The sequence below is a fragment of the Ascidiella aspersa genome, chromosome 6 (assembly GCF_963924565.1).
Source record: "Ascidiella aspersa chromosome 6, kaAscAspe10.2, whole genome shotgun sequence".
In the NCBI taxonomy this organism is placed as follows: Eukaryota; Metazoa; Chordata; class Ascidiacea; order Phlebobranchia; family Ascidiidae; genus Ascidiella; species Ascidiella aspersa.
In genome coordinates this window covers 12,506,792-12,531,756 of record NC_139452.1, presented here as the reverse complement: position 1 = coordinate 12,531,756, position 24,965 = coordinate 12,506,792, and the positions used below count along the sequence as shown (strand labels likewise).

Genomic DNA, 24,965 nt, shown 5'->3' with positions numbered 1-24,965 from the left:
AAATTTGACGAGAATGAGATATTGTTTGTTTTTACATAATACTAAGTTAAAAGTATCCATGAAAAAATTAGGCTACTTTTTCTTTGCAAAAGCCGTGCATAGTTTGAAATCGAATCATATTTTTCGCAGCAGTATTAAATTAATAAGGACTTTACTTAAACAAACAATTACAATGTTGTTTTACCAACGCTGTGTTCATTCAATATGTAAATTTGTAAGGCCTTTGATCAATTAATTATCGATTAAAGAAAACAGCACACCTGGCTTAGAACGGACATGACTGGGCACTTTTGTTGTTTTGATTTATAAGTCACAGCGACAAAACAATGATTGCGACAACTCAATGTTTTTACAGGTTGCGTTTTGCCTGCTTACTATGTATCGGGCTAATTCGGCAAAATCTGGCACGCTTCCAAGTTCTTTCAAGCGTAGAGTGTTACAAATAGGCTATTCTTGTTCCAGTTTCAGCCTAAAATAAAGGTAGCAAAGGATTGACGTGGAATATCTACCACTGTATTTGGCATCCTGCTCACTTGTGAAAAGTAAGTTATACCTGGTGTTGAACGTTTTGTTTTAAGTCAGGGGTGCTTCACACGTTCAAGTCCCGAAAAAGGAAGACAGGGTTTATAACAGTTCTGCAAAAAACTAAGATGTTGGAGGAGTGTCCTTGGACTATTGAAAAATATCATAAAAGTTAATATTATTGGAAGAATATTTTTAAAAACGTCAACGAAAAAATACCAAAATAAACAGTTAATTCAGTAGTTCTCAACCGGGATGCCGCGGCAGCTTAGGGTTCCATTTACGTTTCGCAAGTGTGCCTTTTGACCATCATTAAAAAAACAAAAGGGAAAGTTTACTTCTTTTAAATAAGATATGGGAGTAGCATTATCAAATGTGCACCCAAGCATTGAAAGGACTTTGCGCTAAAACTCAAGGACAAATTTCGCACTGAATTTGTATGAAATGAACTTCAATAAATTATTCATGATAATATACGGCGCTGTAGTTAGTTTTGTCCGAAAACTCTCTTGAAATTTATTTTTTTATATAATACAGAAACAATTTTTTCAGTTCGACTGTGGGTGCCGTCAAATCTTTTGGTTGTTTGCAGAGTACTGTAAGCCAAAAAAGGTTTAGAACCATTGAGTTTACCTAACTGTATTTAAATTATTGGATTACCACTTGTCAAATTAGCTACCGGTTTGTGTTTGTGACCATTGATACATTAGGCCAACATGACGGTACCGTTTTCTCGCACAAATTATCAAACCAGATTATTCCATTCTTAACTGCATTTAGCTGATTGAGAAGAATAGCATAAACTAACCAAAACAAAATGTCGGACGACCGCTCTGGCAGTGAGCGGCGCCGTAATGGGTCGAACCGGGCCAGCGCCAAAAAGCCCCCGTGGAACCCGTGGGAAAAGAGGCTTGGCCACGAAGACAATCCGCCGCAGAGCGTGGCCCTCAAGAACTACAAGAAGTTCAACTCGGAAGACGACCCGGTCTATCACCACTACGAGACACCAACGTGAGTTTAGTTTTTGTTCACATTGTTCAAGTCAGGGACTTGCAACCTGCGGTCTGCAGATCGAAAAAAATATATGGCTCGAGAGGCTTTAGTTTAAGATCTGTCACAGAATGCTTTGAAGAGTAGTTTCTGGCCCTTTCAAATAACACAAGTGAAAAAAACAGTCGTTTGGTCAAGCTTTTTAGCTGCCAATATATAGCAAGAATAAAGCACAAAATATGAGTAGTGGATAAATTAGAATTGCTCCAGTATGTGGCCTGTCAGCCCCGTGGCTGCAGAATTTGCGTTTTTAACGTACGTTGGTAAGCTTTTTTATTAAAATATGTAAAGATGCACGAAATACTTTGATCGATCAGTGCTGAATAATAATTAGGCTACCTGGAAAATGGACTTTGTCTTGCCAGAATTTCGTTTAAGTTGAATTTGGTAGATTAGAAATGCATTTGGTTCTCGGTCTGAACCTGATATTTGTCCGGTCTGTTTAAAAAGTTGTCCACCCCTGGTTTAAGTATTGCAAATTGAAATGCAATGGGACGCACATTCGTTGAGTAGTATGTCTCAATGGCTGTTTCAGCTTGGATTGTAAATAATTAATTTAAAAAATACTTGCAAACAATCAATATTGCCTAATATTATCCAAAAGTGCTTTTTAGGCGCAACTAATCACTTTCCCATAAGAGTGAACGTCGAACTTTGGTCAGCACCCCTATACTTCCAGTTTTGCGAATGTACATTTTAAATAAACCGAGTATATATTAATAAATGTAATTTGTTTGGTAATGGTATCAGTAATTGCTGAAACAGTTAAAAAGCGTAATTTCTGAGGTTCATGGCTGCGGAGTCGGTTTAAAATACCCGAGTCCGACTCCGGCTAAAATGTGCAATTCGCCGAGTCCCGAGTCCGGCTCTGAGACTACACCTAGCATTTTAACCATTTACGTAACAAAACGAAGGTGGATATTAAGCAATCCACTTATGGAGGTGCCATATAACTGATCCACCCAAAATACACGGAAAATATTCCACCATTTGAGTCCGACTTCAACAAAACAAACCGACTCCGTCGAGTTCCGAGTGTGACTCCGCAGACCTGCTGAGGTTCAACGATTTTAACAGGACATGCACAACTTTTTCCTGATTAGCGATAGAGGCAACCTCTGTATCTTAGAAAGTGAAATAATCTATTTATGTTGAAGAAAGTTTGAAAAGTATAGCGTTTTGCATTGACTTATCGCGCTTTAACAGCCCAGACCAAAGCAACATGAAGGAGAGCTTCAGCGGTTCGAGACCGGATCGGAAGCTACTGGACAAAAGCGTCCGAAAGCGTAAGGTCGAGTTCCCTCCCATGGGGGAGTCTCTGGGCCCGGTTTCAGACGGCGAGGGGGGCGCAAGCGACTTCGCCCGGGTAGCCCAGCGAAAGAAGAGCCAGTGGGATGAGTACCTCAACAACTCGGACTTGCAAACTTCCATTCAATCGGGAGTGTTCAAGGTTACACTTCACCAGGTATAGTTCCGTTTACTTAATTTTTCTGTTAAATGTACTGTTGTTAACAGTCAAACATGCCAAGGCATCTCTTTAAAATACAATTTTTTTGTAATTATATTTTTTCAAACCTGGAGAGTTCTTAGATAAAGAATCTCTGTATACATTTTTGTGTTGTTGTGCCAATAACATGTCACATTCAAACTCTAGGTCAGGGCGAAAACAGAAAACTGAAACGGATGTTTTTAAGGACAAATTTTGTTAACACTTTTCTGTGTTTTACTATAAGGCTTGATTATTAAAAGATCTGTTTAAAATCCTCCTTACATATTTGACGATATCCTCTTATTTCCCACAAAATTTCCCTAAACTCTCGTTTTTTCTTTTCAGCTTGCGAGAGACGGGGAGGAGGTGACGCTCCGATCCATGATGGAAGCTGTTCCGGAGCAACAGCGTAAGAGGATCCTTAACACGTTCACGGACGAGGAAGGGATCACTGCTCTTCACCTTGCAGCTAGACACAACCACTACGATACCTGCAAGCTTCTCATCGAATTCGGGGCAGGCGAGTTACCTGTTTAAAAATGCTAAATTGGCATGGGGGTTTCCAGGTAGTCTATAGCAGTGCTCTTCAACCTTTTTTGAGTTGGTGAACGCTTATAGTAATTGTTCTGATATTATCATGCACCCTGTTTACTTAAAAGGTAAACTGAGGTAAAAATCGATATGAAAAATCATTATACATATCAATATCATTATGTCAATTAAACCGAGGGGAGCTGCCGAAATTTTACACACTGTCGGTATAAGAGTTCGATTATGGCTGCAGGCTGCTTGCGAGTAGTATTGCATGTCATAAAATACCATTCAAACAAACTTTTATATCCTGAATTTCAAATATAAATAGTTCATAAAAAGTTTGTGATGCACCCTTGTATACCTTTTTGCACTGGTGCACCCTAAACAAATTTTGGGTGCACCATGTACACCGGTTGAACAGCACTGGTCTATAGATGTAAAACTACAAAAAGTGAATTTAAAATCTACAAGAAACTTAATTCGAGCCATTACAAAAACAAGATATGTTCAAATAAAAACCTTGTTAGGTTAGGTTTCAATAAAATCTGTTATAGACAGTTTTTGAAATAACTTCACTTGCCGTTTAGGCCAGGTGTTTTCAAAGTCAACGATAGGTAATTAAAACTCGTTAAAAATGTTAGGTCGTATACGCAAAAAAAATATTCATAAAGATTACCAATGCGATATGCTCCTCACATTGAGTCAGCCAATAAGCTTTGATGCAATGACAAACGAATGTATGCACACACCAATTGCGTAAGTGACTGACAAACACGCACACAAACAAGCAACAGTATAGTCAGTGGTTGCCAACCTTTTCATAAACCGTCCCTAATTTAAATAAAATGAAATTAGCATTTACATGTGACCCCACTTTGTTTTTCGACAAGTGAAGATTATACTTTTTGTTGTTGTTGTTATTGCTTCTAATTTGTTGTTATGCTTCCTTAAACTTTGGCTACACATGTGCACCAATTTAGAAGTAGATTAAGACATGGATTTAAAGTCAACAATTGAAGCACAAATTTTCAATTTGTTTTAACATTTTTAATATACTCATTGCGCTCGGAAACGAAACCATTAAAAAAACATTCGAACTGCAGGAATTGGTTGGTGATTGCGACCCCATAAAAGGCATTTTGTGACCCAGCATAGGGTCGCGACCCAGATGGGAACCACTGGCTTAAGTAAGGGAAAATAACTTAAATTTATGTTGCACCGGTTTTGCCAATCAAATGCATTACACGCCAATCAAATGCATTAACGCATGATGCACAGGTTTTAACCCTACAGGTCTTATCACTTTAATCCACCAGGTGTGAACGCCAAGACGGAGAGTCGTTCGACGCCTCTTCATTATGCAGCGAGGTACAGACCACGTCGTCGCGCCAATGATGAAAATGAGCTTGGAAACGCAATCACCGCTTCTCAGGACAAGGTACGGCTTTCACGACAAGCCAAATTTCGTTCTGTATTGATATATAAGACTTGGCTTAAATTATATTATACATGGGCGACGCACTGCCTTGACTGTGTCGATCATACAGGAAATATCATAATGTCAACCTAAAATAAGTTACAAATTGTGCACTTTGATACCTTACATGTGGTATAAAGAGTGCCTTAAGCTAAATAATCTAAATAATTTATTCCAAGCTCCAAACATTCTTGGTTTATTTCGTAAAGGTTTCTGAAATATATTGCACATTGGGATTATTTGTGAGGGGGGCGTATAGTCTCCTACACAGATTAAATTTCGAGAAAATGTACTTTATAGGATTTAAAAAATCACCAATTACCTATAAATAAGTCGGACTCTAACCTAATAAATCGACCCTGCGAGTCCCGAGTGCTGATCCGATTCCTCAGCTGCTTTGTGTACCATTTTATAGTTTAAGTGTGCCACATGATAAGGCTGCTTTGTGTACCTCAGCTGCTTTGTGTACCATTTTATAGTTTAAGTGTGACCACTGGTTCAATTGAACATAGCAAACAACACTATATCACTAAAAATTTAAAGATTGTAATCGCGCTTCTGGCTTCGAACGGCGCCCACGTGAACCTACAGGACATCGAGGGTCAGACCCCGCTGCATTGCGCCAGCATCAAGGGAAACACCGACGCCGTAATCCAGCTCCTGAAATGCCGCGGCATCGCCATTGAGGTTTGGCAACCACGATTATTTTTTGGTTTGTTTAAGATTTTGTTTGAGCTTTAACACTTATTTTTAGACGAAATTGCAACATAACAGTCTTCGAGGCAACCCGCATTGCGATAAATTTTTGTTACATGTTTCTTAGTTTGTGATCGATCACGACACGACTTTCCAAATGAAGACAGTCGTCGGTCCTTTATTAAATGTCGAAGTGATGCATAAATCTAGATGAAGGATCAGCGTTACATTGAATTTTTGTTTCAAGACAAAAAGTCCTTATTTTATCACAATTTATCTAGAGATAACGACTTCGACATCATATTTAAACATGAAAATTTTTTCAGCAATGACTACAGCCATTTACAGATTAAACAATCGAACAAATTTCCCATTGCCTTAACAAAATGTCAAAAACGTTTTTATACGTATATATGTTATATTGAAGGTGAGACTATAACAAATGAAGTACAATGACATTTTGCGAAAGGCCAGAAACTGCGTTTCTCACTTGCTGGTTCATATATTGTGCGAACAGCTTTGCTCAGATAACTATACTCTTACTGGCCAGATAAACAAGAGAAAAAAATAGATGGATCTTCTTCTTTCAGTGTATTGACCTGCAAGGAATGACGGCTCTTCACATGGCTGCCACCCACGGACACGAGAGCATCGTCGAGTGTTTGATCCGCGAGGGCTCGGATCTCCACAGCAGCGACAACGACCAGATGACGTCACTCCATTTCGCCTGCTCCGAGGGCAACATCGAGATCGTGCGCATGATCCTGCGCGAGGGAGAGAAGCAAGGATCAAGGGAGAAAGTCAGGTGGGGTTGGATGCTTCACTTGTCTTTGATAACTGTCTTAACTCTTATATTGTTTATCACGCCAAGAATTAAGGACACTGCTAAAAAGGGCTCGGGCTCTAATCCTAAGCCTAGAGTGGTTTACGGAGAAATAGAACCGAGAGACATAAAAATTGATCCACTAGCGAAGGTAGAAACTTCCAACCCTTTAGTTTACATGTAACGACCAATCAGGATATTCACTCTAGTTAACTTATCTAACAAAGGTAACACAAACACGACCTTGTGAGCCTATCACATTGTGACCGGCCAGTAAATTGATATCGTAACAGTCGCTGTTTTTAATGCTGTCGCCATTTATGCAATCGCTCTAATGACATATTTTAAATGAATCGCTATCGTGAGACCACTCAACTGACGGTCGCCGTTATACCATCGCTCTCCGGCCCGGATCTCGCGAACAAGGAATTTTACACAATATATATATTGCGGACATGTTTTAAGTGGTTGCTTTATCAAGGATTGCGGACCCGGCTCAGCTCTTCATACCGCTCTTAAATTCATGGTGTTTTTAAGTTTGTTTGTAGAAAGAACAGCGTGAAATGTGTTTTGCTTAAGTTACTAATGGTTTCCGGTTCTGACTTAGATCCTGACACTCTTTTATGAAGTAAAATCAAAAGCTTTTTTATGGCGTGATGGCAATTATTTAACAAGCCTACAATGTGAGCAACAGTTCGCGTTATATTAATGTACTCAATATTATTAGTGTGTAACATTACCAATTAGTCTAGCTCAGCATTACAATTGCGGAGATGATATTTATTTCCGACGTGTAAGGTGGGCCTCGTTGAGTTTTAACAGGAAAAAAGTATAGGAAATGCGACTGTTGCTGGTAACTGGTTGGCCACACCTGCGCAAAGCTGCAACGTATCATTGGTTTTCATCGATTTATTTTAAACTGTTTTTTTTGTACTTTGCTTATGTTTGTTTTTTGTTGTTTGGTAACTGGATTACAACGTAAAAGATTACGGCAGCAAAAATGGCGTTTTTTTTTTCAGGTAAACTCAACAAATAATTTGGGCACAGTCACCTTAAATAAAAGTATTCGTCCTTGTCTTATATTACAACCTTACCGATTTTTGCAAACATTAATATTAGGGTTAAAAGAATGTTCTTCTGCAGGAAAATGCTTTTGCGCGCCGACGCGGGAGGTAATACCTGTTTGCACTTGAGCGTGAGCAAGGGCCACCGCTTGATGGTGCTAGAGCTGCTGGCCTGGTGTGGTGACGCCCGCGAGGTGGCGCGCTTTGTCAACGTGGCTCGCTCGCACAACGACACGCCACTCCACATCGCTGCTTCACAAGGTAGATGGATTTGTGAAATTACTGTTGTGCAGTTTTGGATTGTGGGGCGGGGAGGGTAATCACTTACTTCATTATAAAGCTTTTCAATTTAAATTTTTCCTTTGCTTGCATATGCGCATGGATTTTTTAGGCGTGCTAAGTTGGAAATAAGATACTTTAGGCAACGCCAGTTTTACAACGACATAAAAATTGTATTAGATATAACATATAGCGGTCTAACTAACATATAGCGGTCTAACTGCGATCTAAAAGTCATAACGTACCCGGCAATAGCAAATACAATCAGTGGTAATGTCTGACCTTCGCCAAGGCGATTATGAAATTTGTAGGCCTTTATATAAATTTAAGTTCTGATTTCGAAGATGAATATAATAGACATAAAAGTGCTGACAATGAAAAATTAAAAGCTGTCAATAAGAAAGTAAATCGAAGTCCGCTTATCTAAATTCACTTTTTCAAAGTTCGCCTAACTTCACTTTTTGCTGCTCATTCTGATTATTCTGTAAAGACACAATCAAATGACTTTTGATATTGCTGCTCTTCTAAGGTCACGTTGAGATTGCAAAGATTCTGATCGAAAGCGCCGCGAGCGTGAATCGTCGCAACGACAGTTTGCAAACTCCGCTTCTTCTTGCTGCACAACACAACAACTTCTTGATAGTGGAACTACTGCTGGAAAAGTAAAATAAAACGTTTTTATATTAAAGCGTCCAGTTGGTGGTCGAGTAATTCTTCTTCGGATTTTCTATTTTACTATTTTTTTTAAAATATATTTTTTTTCATGTTAAAACATAAAAACTTATTGCTACTCAAATGAGAGATATAACATAACAAACAACCATGAAATCGACTTGAGTATATACTGTGATCTAGCCTTGCTGGAGTAGGCCTAGTACTAATCAAAGATTACGACATACTTAACGGGGTTAATTAGACCAACTGATTTCGGTAATCGCCCTTTCCAAGGCACCCATATTATAAGTATGACATGGGGAACGTAATCTTACAAAGACTGTCTACAGCTTAAAAATCTAGCAAGGAAAAGTCATATATTTGCCAAACCTTTATATATGTACTTATTTACTTTTGTAATCGTGTCACCTGCAGCACAGCCGAGCTCGAGATTAGAGACAAGGACAACCTGACTCCACTTCTGGTGGTGACAAAGTACGGACACCTGGAGACCATCTCGTGGCTGATAGAGAACGGAGCCGATGTCTCGGCAACTGACAAGAACGACAAAAGCTGCTTACTGCTGGCCGTGGAAGAGAAACGCACTTACGCAGTCAAGGTAAGGTTTACAAATAAGAATGAAAGTTAAAACACGGATATATAGCAAAGGTGTTTCATTCATGTAGACAGTGTTCTAACAAAAATGACCATCTGAGGTCAGATAGCTACCATCGAAAAAACATACATTTATATTTTACTTTTTTTTTTTAAATTAAATTAGTAAATTAAGGGTCAAAACCTTTTACAGTACTGTTTAAATATTCAGCAGGTCAATAGGCAATAAAATGTACCACCGCTATACAAACAAAAGTTAATAAAAATTCTCTTATATACTTAGGAATTACTTAAGTACGATTCTGTGAGAAAACTGCTGCACGAGACTGACAGGAACGCCAACAGTGTGTTGCACGTTGCCGCAAGGAAAGGACACATCCCTATAATCAAGGTAAGTCTTGGCTTGGTCTACCAAACCTTTGGACTTTTTGAATGGCAATCAAATTAAATCTCCGACATGATGAACTAATTGAAAGACTGGTGTTTCAAAACAAGAATATCTAATAAAAGTTGCACACACGAATTATTACGTATATTTTCCACTATTTAACAGACACGTTCGTGGTAAATATCGATATTACCGTAGCAGTGTTTGCCAGCTACAGTTATGCCAACTTGTTCACTGCTTTCATCATTAGATTTTGCTGGAAAATGGCGCGAGGATCGACCCTAAGAACGAAGACGAAGCGACCCCGGTCCACATCGCGGCAGAACACGGACAGCACGTGACCTTGAAGGAGCTGCTCGACCACGACAAGACAATGCTGAACAGCGTGGACGAGAACGCCAACACAGCGCTGCATCTGGCTGCCACTCAAGGTAATTGGTACTCCTGATTAGTTTACACCGGTTGTACAGTTGCGTTGGTGCTGGTCGTACAGGAGGCGTTGGTAGGATTTAACGTGACGAAGCAAGGCGAAATTAGGTTTGAGCCACACCAAGATAAATTATAGGTCTACCTGAGTGTAAGTAAGTGTTTCTGATAGGAAAACCAATTTTAGCCATGCGTTGATTGATTTAATACCATAACATATCCGCGGTTAGTTTACTCATAGCTAAAAACACAAACGAAAAAATGTTTAACAGTCAATTAATGCTTTATCTGTGAGTTGTGAATTGTCTGTTTATTAAATCATTTTTACTTATTTCAATCTTTCGGTCGTGGTTCACGTTATATGCCGCAACCTATATGATATGAAATGCAGTAATCTGTTTAATTGGCAGGCCACACGAAGTGCGTCCAAGTGCTGTTGGAACATGGCTCCGACGTCGGCCTTCGCAACACCAAACAGTGGACGGCGCTTGATTGTGCGTCTTCCAAGGGATGGGAGACAACTGTGCTGGAACTCATTCACGCCCGCTCGCCCATCAACCCACCGCGTGGCTCCAGGGTAGGATTTAGTAAAGTTTTGTGTTTATCTTATTTCGGATAATTGTTGAAACAAAAATTCAAATACAATGCAAAACAATTGTCAGTCATACATGAATCAAGACAAAATACGATTGTTTAAATGCAAATTAGTTTTGCGTGGCTCCAGGGTATATAGGTTGTAATAAAAAGTAAACTTAAAAATACAACTGTGAAACGTTGTCACTAAATCGTGTCAGAAAAACACCAGCAAAACTATAGGTTAGACAGCAAGTACCGATTAAGATCCGTCATTTAATAATGATGTCAGATACTTCGCATTAAGCTCGTTTTGTAGATACCCGATAAGTTTGGAAAAGTTCGATCCGGTAACCAATAAGGTCATTACTATGAACTTATATTAGTAAATGAAATGAATTTCAATGTTTAAGACTAACTTATTTTTAGTTATCTCAATTGTTAATCTATTGTTATTTAATAAATTTATCTTTCAAAGTAGAAATCGCTGTTTTGGATCGCAAATCATGGCGTAAATCATTACATTAATTTGAAATCGAATCAGCACCGATACCGCCTAGTATGGTATCGGACGAGTACAAACTTCTCTTTCAGGTGTTTTGGCAAATAACTCATGTCATCATCAGTGTTAAATAAAGTAGAGATAAAATTGATAAAATCAAAACAAATATCTTTATGGACAAGGAAAGAAGGCAACGTACGTTGCAGATGAGTAAGTTTGTAACTTCCAAACACCTTGTTAAGTAACTGATGCCTTTATAGACCACGCCGCTACACCAAGCCTGCCTGAACGGACATGCCCAGGTTGTCAAGTTGCTGCTGGACTGGAAGGCGGACGTGGGAGCAAAAATTGCCGACGGCCGGAACCCGCTTGACTGCGCCATTGACAGGGACAATCGCGAGTGCGTCCAGACCATTCTAGGCCACAACACTTGGAACATAGCGCTCAGAAACGCCTACGTGGACCCGTTGATTGGTAAACTAGTGTTTCAGAAGATAGGCGCGAATTGCGAAAGGACATTTCGTGGCGATGGGTGAAAGAAATACTGCATGTTATGTGGAGTTCGTCTAATTTTTTTTTATTGACCCACCTATACCCTGATTCCATCGGTTTGAAACAAATATAACGAGATTTGCATCATATCGGTCAAACTAAAACCTGATGAACTTAAGTAACGAAAAATTAAAGCTTACGACAAGGAAGTTATTTTTTGATTGGCTGAAGCAATTTATATGTGACGTCTCCGATATAGTTTCAATTAATTATTTATTTGAAAGGAAACTTATTTTGTAAATATGCCGTTGTAATTTGCACGCAACGTTCTTATGCCCGATTGACTATCAAAAGCTACTTAACTACTAAACCAGATTACTTTTATTGTGCCCATAACCTACGCCTATACAGTCATGACGCCTACATACATGCCCAAAAGATCCATTATTGTGACTTTTATGTTTTGGTGAAAGATTTTTTATTTTGTGGTGAAGTTTTTTTATCTCAAGTATTCAGATATTTTACAGAGGTATTTTGGTCTTTAACCCGTGTACCACTTCAGCTCACACCCTGTGCTTATTTTGCAGACACTGTCACCACCCCGACAAGAAAGCTGATTACAAAGATGCCAGACATGGCTGAGATGGCCTTCAGCAGATGCATCACTAACAACTTGAAGACCCCCGATCATCCACAGCTTGAGGTAGTCATATTGATAAAATATACTTCCTTCAAGAAGTTAGCCCACCGTGTCTTTCATAATACAAAAGAATAGTAAAGAATGACTTTCGTGTAATTATATATTGGCAAAACATTGGTGTTTTTTTGTTTTGATTTTTTAGAGAATCCAAGTTGAGCAGACTTGTAATATAGTCTTTCACTTTCTGGTAACTAGCGTTTTAAATTAATATTGCTTACGTAAATGTAAATGAAAAATGTAATTGTTCTTCTACAAGTGCGGGATTAGTAATTCATAATTATTTTGTCAAAACATTTTCAAGTATAAAATGAAAAAAATATATAAACTCTGAGGTAAAGTCAATGTTCCTGCTAGCAACGATTTATTATTGCGAAATAAAACATGCTATCTATAAAAAAAACCTTAAAACATGGTAAGTTTTTAGTTTTAAATTTATTTGAAGAGCAACCCTAATATTCAAAAACTGAACACGAAGCATTAACATTCCAATTTTGGTTAAATAGTCGTTCGTTGTATAACAATGTTTGCTAGCGAAGTTTGCACCAGAAAAGTTTACCATTCCAGAAATGTTCCAAATTTACAAGCAAAACTTATTTGAAACAACTGTAGAGTTTACAAATTATTTATATACCAGTATAATTTGTTTTTATTGTACAACGCTGTGTTTCACACAATGAAGAAATTCGATTGCTTTTGTCCGTCACATAATCACACACGATCACCAGAGAGACTTTTCCCAACACACATGAGGATAAATGTTTTAAAGTGAGAAAACGCTTCTTACAGCACAATAGAAGCATAAATGTAAATTCGATTGGTTGCTGTTTAACATTTCAAAACAAAGAGCACACCGTTAAAATCTATCGATTTCTCGAAGTATCACAGGTAAAAAAGCGTAATTATTCCGGCAGCTATATCTGCCTCGTTTGGATACCCAATCAGGCGCCTTTGTTTAGCGAAATTAAACTCTACCCATCGATTGTCCGCCGACTTTGACATCCATAACTTCTTTTCGATCCTGGATGAGAGCACAGCAGTGACACCACATGTAAACGCAGCAGTCATCACACATGTTCCCTTTGATGTTTCTTTGCTTGCGCAGTTTTCCGCGCGTAACCGCTCCCATAAGGCAAGGGACACAACAGTAGATCAACCCCGAAAGACAGCAGTCGTCACCAATGGCCTCTGCGATCCAACCCAGCGTACACGAGGGACAGCAAAGTGCGCTGACACAAACACTGCAGTTGCTGCAACAGTCATATAAACCGTAACGATACTCATTCATTTTTTGATGTGACCTTATCGCAAACACATAACCTGTAAATGGCAGGCACACGGATAATGGTCATGTCTGCATCCAAGATCGCTACTGTTTTATTCTAGTGACGTTAAATAACAAACATTAAAACAGCGTTTAGTTTACTAGTTTGAATTACCTAATTTGTATTTGACAGCATATACGACCTAACTCAGGCTTGAATCCAACTGTAACTTCAAACTGGTATATACATACTTGTTACATTCGTCATTAACAGCTCCTAAAGTTAGTTTGTAAATTAAAATTTACCTCAGATATTACTACCAAGTTTTAAGTACATAGCAAAAAGCTGTCTTGTCGTCTGACATACTTTGACAACAACTTCGCTTTATGCCGTCTCCATGGCAACAAATGCATCACTTGCGTAGATTCGTGCAAACACACTTCGAGTTTCATAGCTTAAACATTAACATCTGCCAAGCACAATGGCGTTTACACAAAGAGTTTGTTGCGTTATATGTGAGTCAGTTATGTGCCGAAACTACCAATATCGGTACACATTTTCCTGGTTCCGAAAGTTCATTCGCAATATTGGCTATTCCCTCTGTGTCTTTAATACATAGGAGTGGGTAAATGCTTAATGATTAATGTTCAATGTGCGTTGTTATAAGGAACACAACACCTACCATGTAATATCAATGCGACAACTTTTTTATTGAAACTTATTTTTTCCCATATTCTGAATACAAATGTAAAACATCAATAAAAGTCAGGTCGGCCAGGTATTACTCCGAGGACGTTTTGATGACTTTTTATTACCTTGTCACGCAGGTGAGCCTTGACTATGAGTTCCTGGACGACATGTACACGATCCAAGAGTGGAGCCACCAGTACCAGAGCGGCACGGTGGACCTCGGCAAGGAGGAGCTGATGTCCTCATCATCTTTCTCCTCTCAGGATGCGGTGATTACAACGAAGAAGTCGGTCGGAATCCTCAAAAACGTCGATCCTTCGTACGAGGCATTCGACGACCAGGGACGACTCACCAAGGCCGCGGCCACATACGTTGAAGACTCGAGCCTGCTGCGCCATAACCACCCGCTCAGCATCATGGTAAACAACCAGGGCGTTACTGTAATATAAAGTAGGCCATACGTTTAGTTTAATTAAAGCCGTTTACTATTTTGGTTATTGAATAATAAAAAACATTTATTTTTTTTAAATAAAGCAATATATTCTTGAAATGAAAAAACACTTATTTCTAAATTCTAAAACTGAGCTGACACTGTATATAAGTTGTATGTCATTTGTTGCTTTTGTATTGATATCAATCGGGATTAAGTTTAAATTGAATTCGTTCCGTAATGTTTTTAGCTTGCCAATTTAATTGCATAGAAAACATAAACACGCAGATAGTAAACTAAAAGCTGTTTGAATCCGGAATATACCAAAACAACCCTACTTTATTTTGCTTGTTTATATTTTGCATCTGAGAATCAGTGATCGAATGGCACAATCCAGCTGTCAATAGTTTTTAACTCTGTAAAGATTTTACACCTTATATAATGCATTAGGTAATCAGGGATGTCCGATAATATCGGATCGGAGCGCGTACGTGATGTCGAATGGCAGTATCGGTACTCCTTTGGTATCGGTGCCGATCCGATTCTAAATTAATATACCTTTTTTAGCTTTATAGCCATTTGCGATCCAACGAAGTTCTACCTTAAATGAAAATTTATGAAAAATAAATAGTAACAGTTGTTAACCCCGAACAATTGTAGGTTAACACCTGAAGGTAACTAAATTGTGACGCTGAAAGCAACGCTGAAGCAAATGGCTATAAAGCTAAAAAAGGTATATTAATTTAGAATCGGATCGGCACCGATACTGCCACTTGTTAACGCTGAAGCAATAGCCAATTTTAGGTGTAATAAATTACAAAAATTACCGGTTTCGTTTCGTGTATTTTGCTTGTTTGAGCATAGAAATGTCATAATTTTATAGCGGATCTTACCGAGATTTATTTTGTCCAAAATATCGCTTATCGGTATCGGAAAAAACGTCAAGTATTTGAAATTCCTAATCACACATACTTATTCGCCGAACACATACATTTGGCTTCCAATCCAAACATAGGTAAACCGTAAACGCGAGGGTCTGCTGCAACACCCGGTGGTCACAGCCCTACTGCAGTACAAGTGGAACAAGTACGGTGGTCTGGTCTACTACAGCCGCCTGGTCTTTCTTCTCGCTTTCGTCGTAATGCTAAACTGCTACTTGCTCTTCGTGCCGCCGCCCTACGCAGTCGACTTCCTCAAGTCGCTGGCCAACCGCCGCTTCTACACCGAGTTTCACTCGCAGCACATCGTCAACTACACCGGTATAACATTGGGAATTTTTGGGAAAGCAGTTTTCCTGAGCATTGGCTTCTTTTAGCATAATTTGAATGTCAGCATTGGCGCTTTAACCAACAGTGAAGGGAAAACAATTTAAACCGTTCTCCTATGAAATACATGCATTTTCTTAAAGAAAAAAGTGGAAGAGTTGCGCCCTGTCCTCAAAATTTTAAAATTTAAATGTGTTTAACACTCGATATGAGAGAAACACAGAAATGTAGAAAAACAACAGGAAAAGACAAACGACAATAAAACTCCAAAAGTTATTTTTTTTGACACCTTCGGCAATATCTCCACATATTATTGTAGTTTTCGCTAAAATAATAAAATAATTACATTGAGAACTTGACTCATATTTTCGTGTTTTGTTTTCAGCCCCGGAACCCTGTTACAGCATCATTCAATCCGGTGCCGAGTACCGCGGGTACCACAGCCACACCGAGTCGAATACGACCTGTCTCGATTGGGACTCGACGAGTACAAACTCGCAACTCTTTCCGGACGCCGGACTCGAAAAGAACTACTGCCGTAACCCGGGTTCGCAAAAGGAAAAACCGTGGTGTTACATCAGCTACAGGTTTGAAAGTTCTGTTGAGGGGAATTATGTACTATTATGCCATGCCGTATTGCAGTGGTTTCCAACCGGTATGCGCTCAAGGGTCCTTAGAGATATCTTACCCCTTTGGATTATAATTTTTGCTCTATCGGTGAGCTTATTGATACAGTTGCTGTGCACGATTAATGTGCCATAAATCAATCTAAAATGTTTAACTGCCTTGTACGCAGCTAATGTCAACAATTTCAAGTCATAGTTTTTGTGAATTGGCAGTTAACCACTTGGCGAAAATGGTATGAAAGGGGGCCGTGAATTATTGATATTTTATGAAGGGAGCTATAGCCCCAAAATGATGGAAATCACTGTAGTATTTTATCCTATATCCTAAAGCACATGCGAATCTTTGTTGAAATTGATAGAAATCCTTTTTCGTTTCGATTGTTTTTTGTTAGGCTTTTAATGGGCCACGTCGCCTATTCTTTTTGTGTATTTACAGGAGTATTAGCAGAAAACTTTAGAGTAATTCAGTTATTTTAACCTTTTGAGACGGACCGGTAAAAATACAAACATCTTTTAACGGACAGGTAACCAGATTTGAAAAGACCGATTCTTTATTAAGACAACTAGGGCAAGCCATTTCTAAACTAATTTATTGCTTCAGTGCTATTAAATATGGGGTGTTTTCGTCTCGAACAGACCCCTAAAAGGAGCTAAATATTCTAAAAGAGCAGAGTAATTTCGCGCGAAACGCAAATATTTATGCATTTACGCAAGAAAACTTGACACAGAAACATAGATTTCAATTGCTTAAATAAAGAAAGCTTTTTGACGACCCGGCATTTTTTTTCGCAGTCCGAACCGGTTCTCTGACCGGCGGTCAGCTAGTTTAACAAGCGTGTGTTTATATTTTTACAGTGAGACGAACGCAACGGCAAGAGTAAGAGAGACCTGCGACATACCCGCTTGCAAAAGTTAGTATAGATCTTTGTACCAAGCTTTTAAAAATCACTATTTCTTGACTAAATATTTTTTTTCTTTGACTAACTACTTTGTAATTTTATTTAATATTAAACTATTGCTTTCTCTATTTGCCCTGTTTCTTGATATCTTAAAAATGTTGTGCGCAAGTTTATAGTTTAAAGAATTTCATAGGCCATGTCGGTGTTGATTTGGACGGCCATGTTTATCACCGATAAGTTTGTAAAAACAGTGCTTTTCAACCCTATACGTTGCGTCCGAATTTCCACTTTTATTTTCAGATTTCGGTGCCGCATGCAATGCAATGTAACTCGATCCAAAAACGAAAGCGCTACTTCTTTAACACAATCATTGCGTCTGGTATTCAGGAACTGACAAGCAAATAATTTATAAAATAAATTCAACCTTGTGTTAAAACAATTCAACCTCATGTTAGAACAGTGTTTTACTTAATTTGACCCAATCAAATTTGAAATCCATCACGAAAAGTTGCAGGGATAATCGTAGAAAGTTTATCAGCCAACAAGTGAGAAACACTGTTGTGAAAGTACTGGAAGCATTTTATTGAGGCTACCTTTGGCCATACTTTGTCGATTTTGATTCGACAGGACCCAAACTTTAATTGTCTTTTTTATCTTTGCGCAGTTTTTGTCCAACGCTCCAACGTGCCTTTGGGTGCCACCTGCCATTTTCCATTCAAGTTCCAGAACGCCGAATTCAACAAGTGCCTGGTGCATAGCGACGGTCAGCTCTGGTGCTCCTACGTGTACGACTTCGACACAGAGAACACCAAGTGGGGCTACTGTTCGGAAGGTAGGCGTGCGCTTATACCGAATAAGCTAAAAATAACTTGGTGGGGTATAAATGTTTTTGCGGGAAAACAGCAAAACTTATTTGCTGTGACTAATGTGCAAATCAATTAAAATACTGTGCATTCAAAAAGTTTTTCATCTACACAGCACTAAGAATTTTACATTGCCTCGTTTACTCACACAACTGATCAGTTGATTCATCAGCCTACGGTGGCAGTTTCCTGCCTCAAGTGTGGTTTTGTATTTCCTCCCGAATGACTTATGAGCTAGCAAACAGTTGCTCTTTGACCTAAAAAGCAAAGTTGCTATTCACTTATTCTACAGTTACGTCGAAATATGACGTCATAAGACAAGAAACCATTTAAACTTGCTATTCTCGGCCAACTTCTCTAAGTTTAAATACAGAAAAAATATGTAAGGCGACTTGGCGTTCCATTCGTTTGGAAACAACTTATGATTTGGGTCATCCCGCAATTGTATGGCTGTAAGTGTAACCATGTCAAATATTCGAGCAAAGTGAAAAAAAATTGATATGCAGTGCGGTTTTGCATATAATTTAGCTATATCAAAATTATGGTTTGGACATATGGCCTCGTCCCCGGGATACTCAAAGCCCAAAGCTTATTCCCTCAGGGGGAGTTTAGTCTTGAACTGCAAACGCTCCTTTGAATTTTGTGAGGTTTTCTGATGGTCGATCTTGGTTGGCTTATTACATACACAAATTCACATTGTCGTTCGGCTTAATATGCTTTGACGTAATTTTTTTAGTGCCAACATTTCAAGTGAATACCAGGTACCCTCGAAAAGACTATTACCGGTTGGCCTAATCAGGATTGTGGATAAAAACAGTTATAGCCTGCTGTGAGGTTACAACTCACGATCCTGTTCATACTGGGAAACAAACAAAACTACAAATTAAGGCTCAGAGCCAGAGGGGAGCAGATCGAAAAAATACCATGACCATCTGCTGCAATAATGCTGCAACCTGTTCGTACATACAACGTCATATTAGGATATCAGCAGCGCGGATCAAGCACTGAGCCCATGAAGTCCGCATGGGAATAAGCTGTGATCAGTTCTCTGAAGTAGTGCTGACAAAGAAAGTGTGCATTTATAGCAGGGATGCGGAGTTGGTTAAAAATACCCCGAATTCAAATCCCCGACCTTGGCCAATAAAACAAACCCGAGTCCGAGTCCGAGTCCGACTCCCGAGTCCCGAGTCCCGAGTCCCGAGTCCAAATCCGACTTTGCAGTCCTTTTCAAAATATGTTAAAATTTTATATAACTCGGGATAAATTAGTTAAGAAAAACTATTCCGAACCTGACTGTGAGCCACAAAAGTTATTCATGGTTAAACCCGGGCGCGCAATCATCAATCCGCGCTTTACAATCGCAGAGGACTCGCTGTGCAGCGTCGAAAAGGACCAAAAGCGACCGTGTGGCTCGCCCGGCACCGATCGACTGAACTGCGAGGCTCGGGACTGCTGTTTTCTCACACACGACGCTGGAAGGCCTTCTGAGTGGAGCGAATGCTTTCAGAAGCTGGACCCGTGCACTGACCGCAGCAGCTACTGCCCCGTGTTCAAGGCGGCCGGCTACTGCGAGACCAACCCTTCAATGCCTGCCCGGTGCCCGAAGACTTGTGAGTTTTGCAACGGTGAGTCGTAGGTTTCTAATCGCCACTGTAGTTATAAAGTATAGGTGTTGTTTCTGTTATTTGTAAAGTCTCAAAAAAACTGTTTAAATTTCAGAGTGACACCAATTAATTTTCACCTGAACCTGAATATAGGAGTTATAAAATTGAATAAATAATATTAGAATGACCTACCTAATAAGCAACAATCGAATGATAATTTGCATTCAAATAAAAAATCAAAATAAGAACAATTGGATGGCTGGACACTACGTTTTCGTCTAGTGGTCAAATATGGAGCATTTCAATTCATTGCAAGAAAACTACCAAATTACCCCTACGAGGTGCTCACTATAGTTAAGAAACATTATTTTTGAAATGGCGTTCGCGAATTTGATCAGCTTTAAATACCAAACTAAACTTAATCCTAAAAACGTGTTTTAACCGCACAATCTAAATTTGTTTATCTGATATAATCGCCAACGAATAGGCAAAAAACTCTATACGAAGACACGAATTGCCTACTAATAATTAATAATTAGGATATTTTATCAGAGAATACACGTTTGATAGTTTTTGCCTAAATTACCTAAAAGCTTAACAGCATGAACTATTACCAAACAATTGATCGATTGTTTATATTTCCTTTCTGCATGGAAACTGTGGTAGCTCGACATTAGTGCAAACCAAGGGTTCTTAAACTGGGGTCCATGAACCCCTTGGGGGTCCGTGAACTAGATTTAGGGGGTTCATAAAAGCCTAATTGAAATATTAGTGTATACTGAAGAAGTAATTAATTTTTCAAAGAGCACAGTTTAAAAATAAAACGGTTTTGAAACCCCTGGAGAACCCCTACTATAAACATTTTGGATACAAAATGATTTCCTTTGTAAAGAAACGGAGCGGGTGGCAAGCGACGAAGACTACAGGGACTTCCTCTATTTAATGTCGATCTACCCGCGTGACACATTTGACCCACGCTGGAAGCCGGGGTGCTATTACGTCAGACAAGGGGCCACCAAGAAGTGGGGCGACCAGTGCAAGTTCAAGGAAGGGTGGCAGAGCCCGCTGCAAGTTTGTCTGCTCGCATTGTGTGCCTTCAACCTCTTGTTGCTGGTAAGTGTATTGTAAGGCACATAATAGAGTACTTGTCATTTTTTTCACAGGGTAACTTGATGTCGTCATGTTCACCGTCTGTCAGTAATAGTACAGAATGCATTCGAAATAAGTGGGTTAAGAATGGAAAAGGTTTTTGGTAAATAATTAACGCCCATTTACCAGCTCTCTAATTTTGTATATCTTCAAGCAGAGCAATAAATAATCCAAAAAGTACCCTTGGTAACTAAGCGAGTTTGTAAGATTTGTTCCACTATAAGTTTTAATCCATGCATTACTGTGTGAGTGCTTAATAAAGTTGAAATGAACAATTCAAAAAAAAAGAGTTGGAATGCAACAACTTTTGCCTAAAAAGATTTGGACACTCTTTGGAAATTTCAAATATGTACAAAAAGTACTTGTAACACAAGATTTTCTTTGTGTTTTTGACACTATAGGCCTTCCAGCTTTGGAACTACCATTTGGAGGCGCTAGGGCCGATTTTCTTCCTTGAGATGATTCTCTTCATACTTGGTCTCCTCCTGGTCGTTGACTTTACGGAGTTTGATCTTCGGTATACATCCGAGATGGAGAGCGAGAGAGACTTGTACGTGCCACTCATCGAGGATTTCCAAATCGAAACTGGGCTCCGTCAGGTACAAAGTGTACATTTTCGTTAAAACTCTACTTTTAATTATTTCGTTTTGAAATGTTTTATGTGTTACCTAATTAATGCGTCTGTTTATATCCGAAACCAGATGATCGATTTAATAATTAAAAACTATAGGCCTATATTTTATATGATTAAAAAAAATTGTTTTCAAGAATAATACGCGATTTGTTAGCTATCAAACAGTTATAGTTTTAACCCTAATAGTAAATGCACATCGTTTTACTGCCCTGCGTATTGGACATACAGAAAGTTGTCTTTTTAAGTTTAATTTTTTTTTATTATTATTCTTGACCCTTCGCAGAACTGGCAGTGGCAGTGCGGTGTCATGGCCCTTTTCCTGTCATGGATGAACTTGCTCCTTTACATCCGGAAGATACCTTACCTTGGCATCTACGTTGTGATGTTCAATGACGTGTTTAAGACCTTCGTCAAGTTCTCGCTCGTATTTCTACTCTTCATATTCTCGTTTGCCTTCACCTTCCACAGTTTGCTCGAGAATCAGGTAAACACAACATTGACAAGAAACTTGTTGCTACATAATATATCCACGCGTTTCATTTTTGACAAAGCAAAATGACCCTAATTAACTGCTTGATATTTCGTGGTTTAAGGTAGTTTGAATCTCTCTATTGTACGACTGTTTAACTGGGGGTCTAAGGAAGTCAAAGAATTTTATCATGAAGCAATTCTTTCGCTGATATAAACAGTGAAAAAAAATACAGTTACGAAAATTTCGCATTTGAGATGGAGCTCCGAAAATATGTCAACTACTGTGTGTACAAAAAGTTATCTTAATGGGCATGGTAATCTTCGACTAAAACGAGTTAAGTCGCCCTAATATAGTTCAACGAAATGTAGATTTGAAATCGTAGAGGTTTAGTATCTTTGGGCCATTTCCTTAATGTTGCTTAAAAATGTATTGTTTTGTGCTTTACAGTCCCAGTTCGAGCAGCCATTTAGCTCCATTCTAAAGACCACAGTGATGATGGTGGGAGAAATTGATTTTGGTGGCATATTTTTCGGCAACTCCTCGGAGTACTCTCACGAGGTTACGTACGAGATAGTGACCTACATAATCTTCAGCGCCTTCATTATCATCATGATGATCATCATAATGAATTTGCTGGTGAGAAGATAATTTTATATATAATAGTACCACACGCTAGGTTAAACCTATTACATTCTGCAGTTTATTCATGATATATGTGCTGAAAACAATAATTGGTAAATATACTTAAATACTTATCTATTTTGACAATACAAAAAGTAACTCATCTTAAAAGAAAATATATCCTGTACTTTAAGTCAAACCTTTTTCTTATCTGCTTATTGCCCAGTCTTGAAAAATCAAATGGCGCGCCTAAATAAGTGTAAGCTGCATTATGTACATGTAACCAATCATGCCTTTACTTAAAAAGGTGGGTCTGGCCGTAGGTGACATTATCGAGGTGAAAGAACACGCCACACTCGAGAGACTGAAGATGCAAGTGGAACTAGCACTGGAGGTGGAGTTCAGGTAAAACGTGGAACACCTCGGTGAAGTATAAACAACTAATTATAATAACTAAAACAATTAACAACGTAGCTTACATATAGTTTTCAAAATGGTTGACAAGCGATATTTCGAAACATAGCACTGGTTTTAGTCACTTCAATTCCGAAAAGCAATTTGTTTATCAAATTATTGTTGTTGTTTAGCGTCCCGAACTTTCTGCGAAAGCGTTTTGTCCGCAAGAAGCAAGTGATTCGCCCGAACAAATATCGAAAGAGCAACTTCCTCATGCGGGCGCTTTTCCAGAACACGGATCTCTCGTCCAAGAATATCGTAAACGCAATGAACCCCAACAAGGTAGGTAAAAAATATGAAGCGGTCGTATGTTATACAGTTGTTAACTTTTTTTTTTTTATAATTGTCGTAATTTTAGAGAAAAATTTGTTATAAAAACGCACAATCAATGAGAAACAGTGGAGCATATTGAACTCATTCTTAAAAAAAATCAACTTAATATGTAGTCGGAAACTGAAGAAATCCGCGAGAACGTCTCCAACCTCAACCAGGTTCTGCGTCACGTCAAGATCAAGACGGCCGACGTCGACGCGGTGGTTCGTGAAATGATGACGGAAATGCGAGAGGTGAAGGTTGCCGTGGAAACCATGGCGTCCACGTCGACCGCGAGACTCGACGGAGATCCGATGCCGATCAGAAGAAGTGTCAGGTTAGTCTTGTTGGTTTATGTGCTATTTGCTTATTGTAATTGTCTAGCTAAGTATTTTACAACAATCTGTAACTCATTATTTAAGTATAGGCTACCGCTTTTAGGAGTGGCGACCATGAATGCTCGTCAAATTGCTGGTGCCTTGAGATTGTTAACTGCTGTGTTGAAAATAAGAATGGTGATCTTTAAAGTTTATGAGTTTAATATTTTTTTTATGTTCTTACCAACTTGATTTCCTATAAATATGACTTAAAATATGGTTCTTTCTCGGTGTTAAACATACTGACTAGGTTTTTTCTAAAACATTATTTGGACGCGTTTAACAAAAACAACAATAAATCCGACAGCAACCACAAAAAGTTGAAGAGTAAAAGTCTTGCTTTAAATTTACAGAAGCTCCAAACGATCCTCCAGGAAGTCAGTAATGAGGAAAGATTCAGACGGTGTGCCATACGAAAATTTGCTGGTCGCGCCCTCGTCCTTTCAAGACCCCTGGAATGCCACTGTCCTGCCTGGCCACCAAGAACCCACAGCCCCGTCGCAGGCTTCCGGGGTCCATCGTCCATATGAGCTAACGGACATCACGATTTAAAGGAAATGTCTAAAGGATCGCTTTAAAGTTGACTTAACAAGACTGTTTATTTGAAGGCCCGGAAAGCAACACCACGACGCTTCTTGTAAAATATTACCGGGCCTGTGTAGTCCTTATTTCGCAAGTTTTGGACGCGATTTCGCTTTGTAAAGACATAGTTTTGATTGAATTATTGCCATTGTCGAACAAAATAATTAAGATATCTATTCAACTAAGATTTAACCACCTGATAAATAATTGATGCATAAGCATTAAGCAACCTTGTTAACAAACTTTCGTTTTGTGATTGTTTAATGATATTTAACCTTTGGCGAACAGCTGCGTTTTGTTTTTTCTTCACAACCGATTTGATTTGAGGTGTAAAAATACTTTTGGTGCAATAAAGCTGTACATTTGTAGTCTACCTCAAAGCAGTTTTCACAAAGTGCCAGGGAAACAGACTTTTCTAATGTAAATTATTTTCACAGAA

At 38.8% G+C, this 24,965-nt stretch overlaps 1 protein-coding gene across 1 annotated transcript; it reads left to right on the top strand.

Annotated features, from left to right (window-relative positions):
- Nucleotides 1-638: 638 nt before the first annotated feature.
- LOC146139915 (uncharacterized) lies at nt 639-24,888 on the top strand. Its single transcript, XM_083391555.1, has 28 exons — nt 639-1,533; nt 2,779-3,037; nt 3,407-3,581; nt 4,912-5,066; nt 5,616-5,759; nt 6,359-6,573; nt 7,735-7,916; nt 8,464-8,596; nt 9,024-9,207; nt 9,487-9,594; nt 9,842-10,022; nt 10,428-10,594; nt 11,353-11,566; nt 12,172-12,287; nt 14,374-14,655; nt 15,682-15,925; nt 16,317-16,518; nt 17,413-17,468; nt 18,121-18,288; nt 19,684-19,944; nt 20,816-21,036; nt 21,474-21,671; nt 21,990-22,190; nt 22,626-22,814; nt 23,107-23,204; nt 23,387-23,537; nt 23,702-23,904; nt 24,298-24,888. Exons 1-28 carry the CDS (start codon nt 1,340-1,342, stop codon nt 24,494-24,496), a joined length of 5,100 nt encoding a protein of 1,699 aa, XP_083247681.1. The 5' UTR covers nt 639-1,339; the 3' UTR covers nt 24,497-24,888.
- The last annotated feature ends 77 nt before the right edge of the window (nt 24,889-24,965 follow it).

Coding starts and splice junctions, on each gene's coding strand:
- LOC146139915 (XM_083391555.1), top strand. CDS start 1,340: ATGTCGGACGACCGCTCTGGCAGTGAGCGGCGCCGTAATGGGTCGAAC. Junction 21,037..21,473: donor CCTTCAACCTCTTGTTGCTG/GTAAGTGTATTG, acceptor TTGACACTATAG/GCCTTCCAGCTTTGGAACTA. Junction 23,538..23,701: donor ACGCAATGAACCCCAACAAG/GTAGGTAAAAAA, acceptor CTTAATATGTAG/TCGGAAACTGAAGAAATCCG.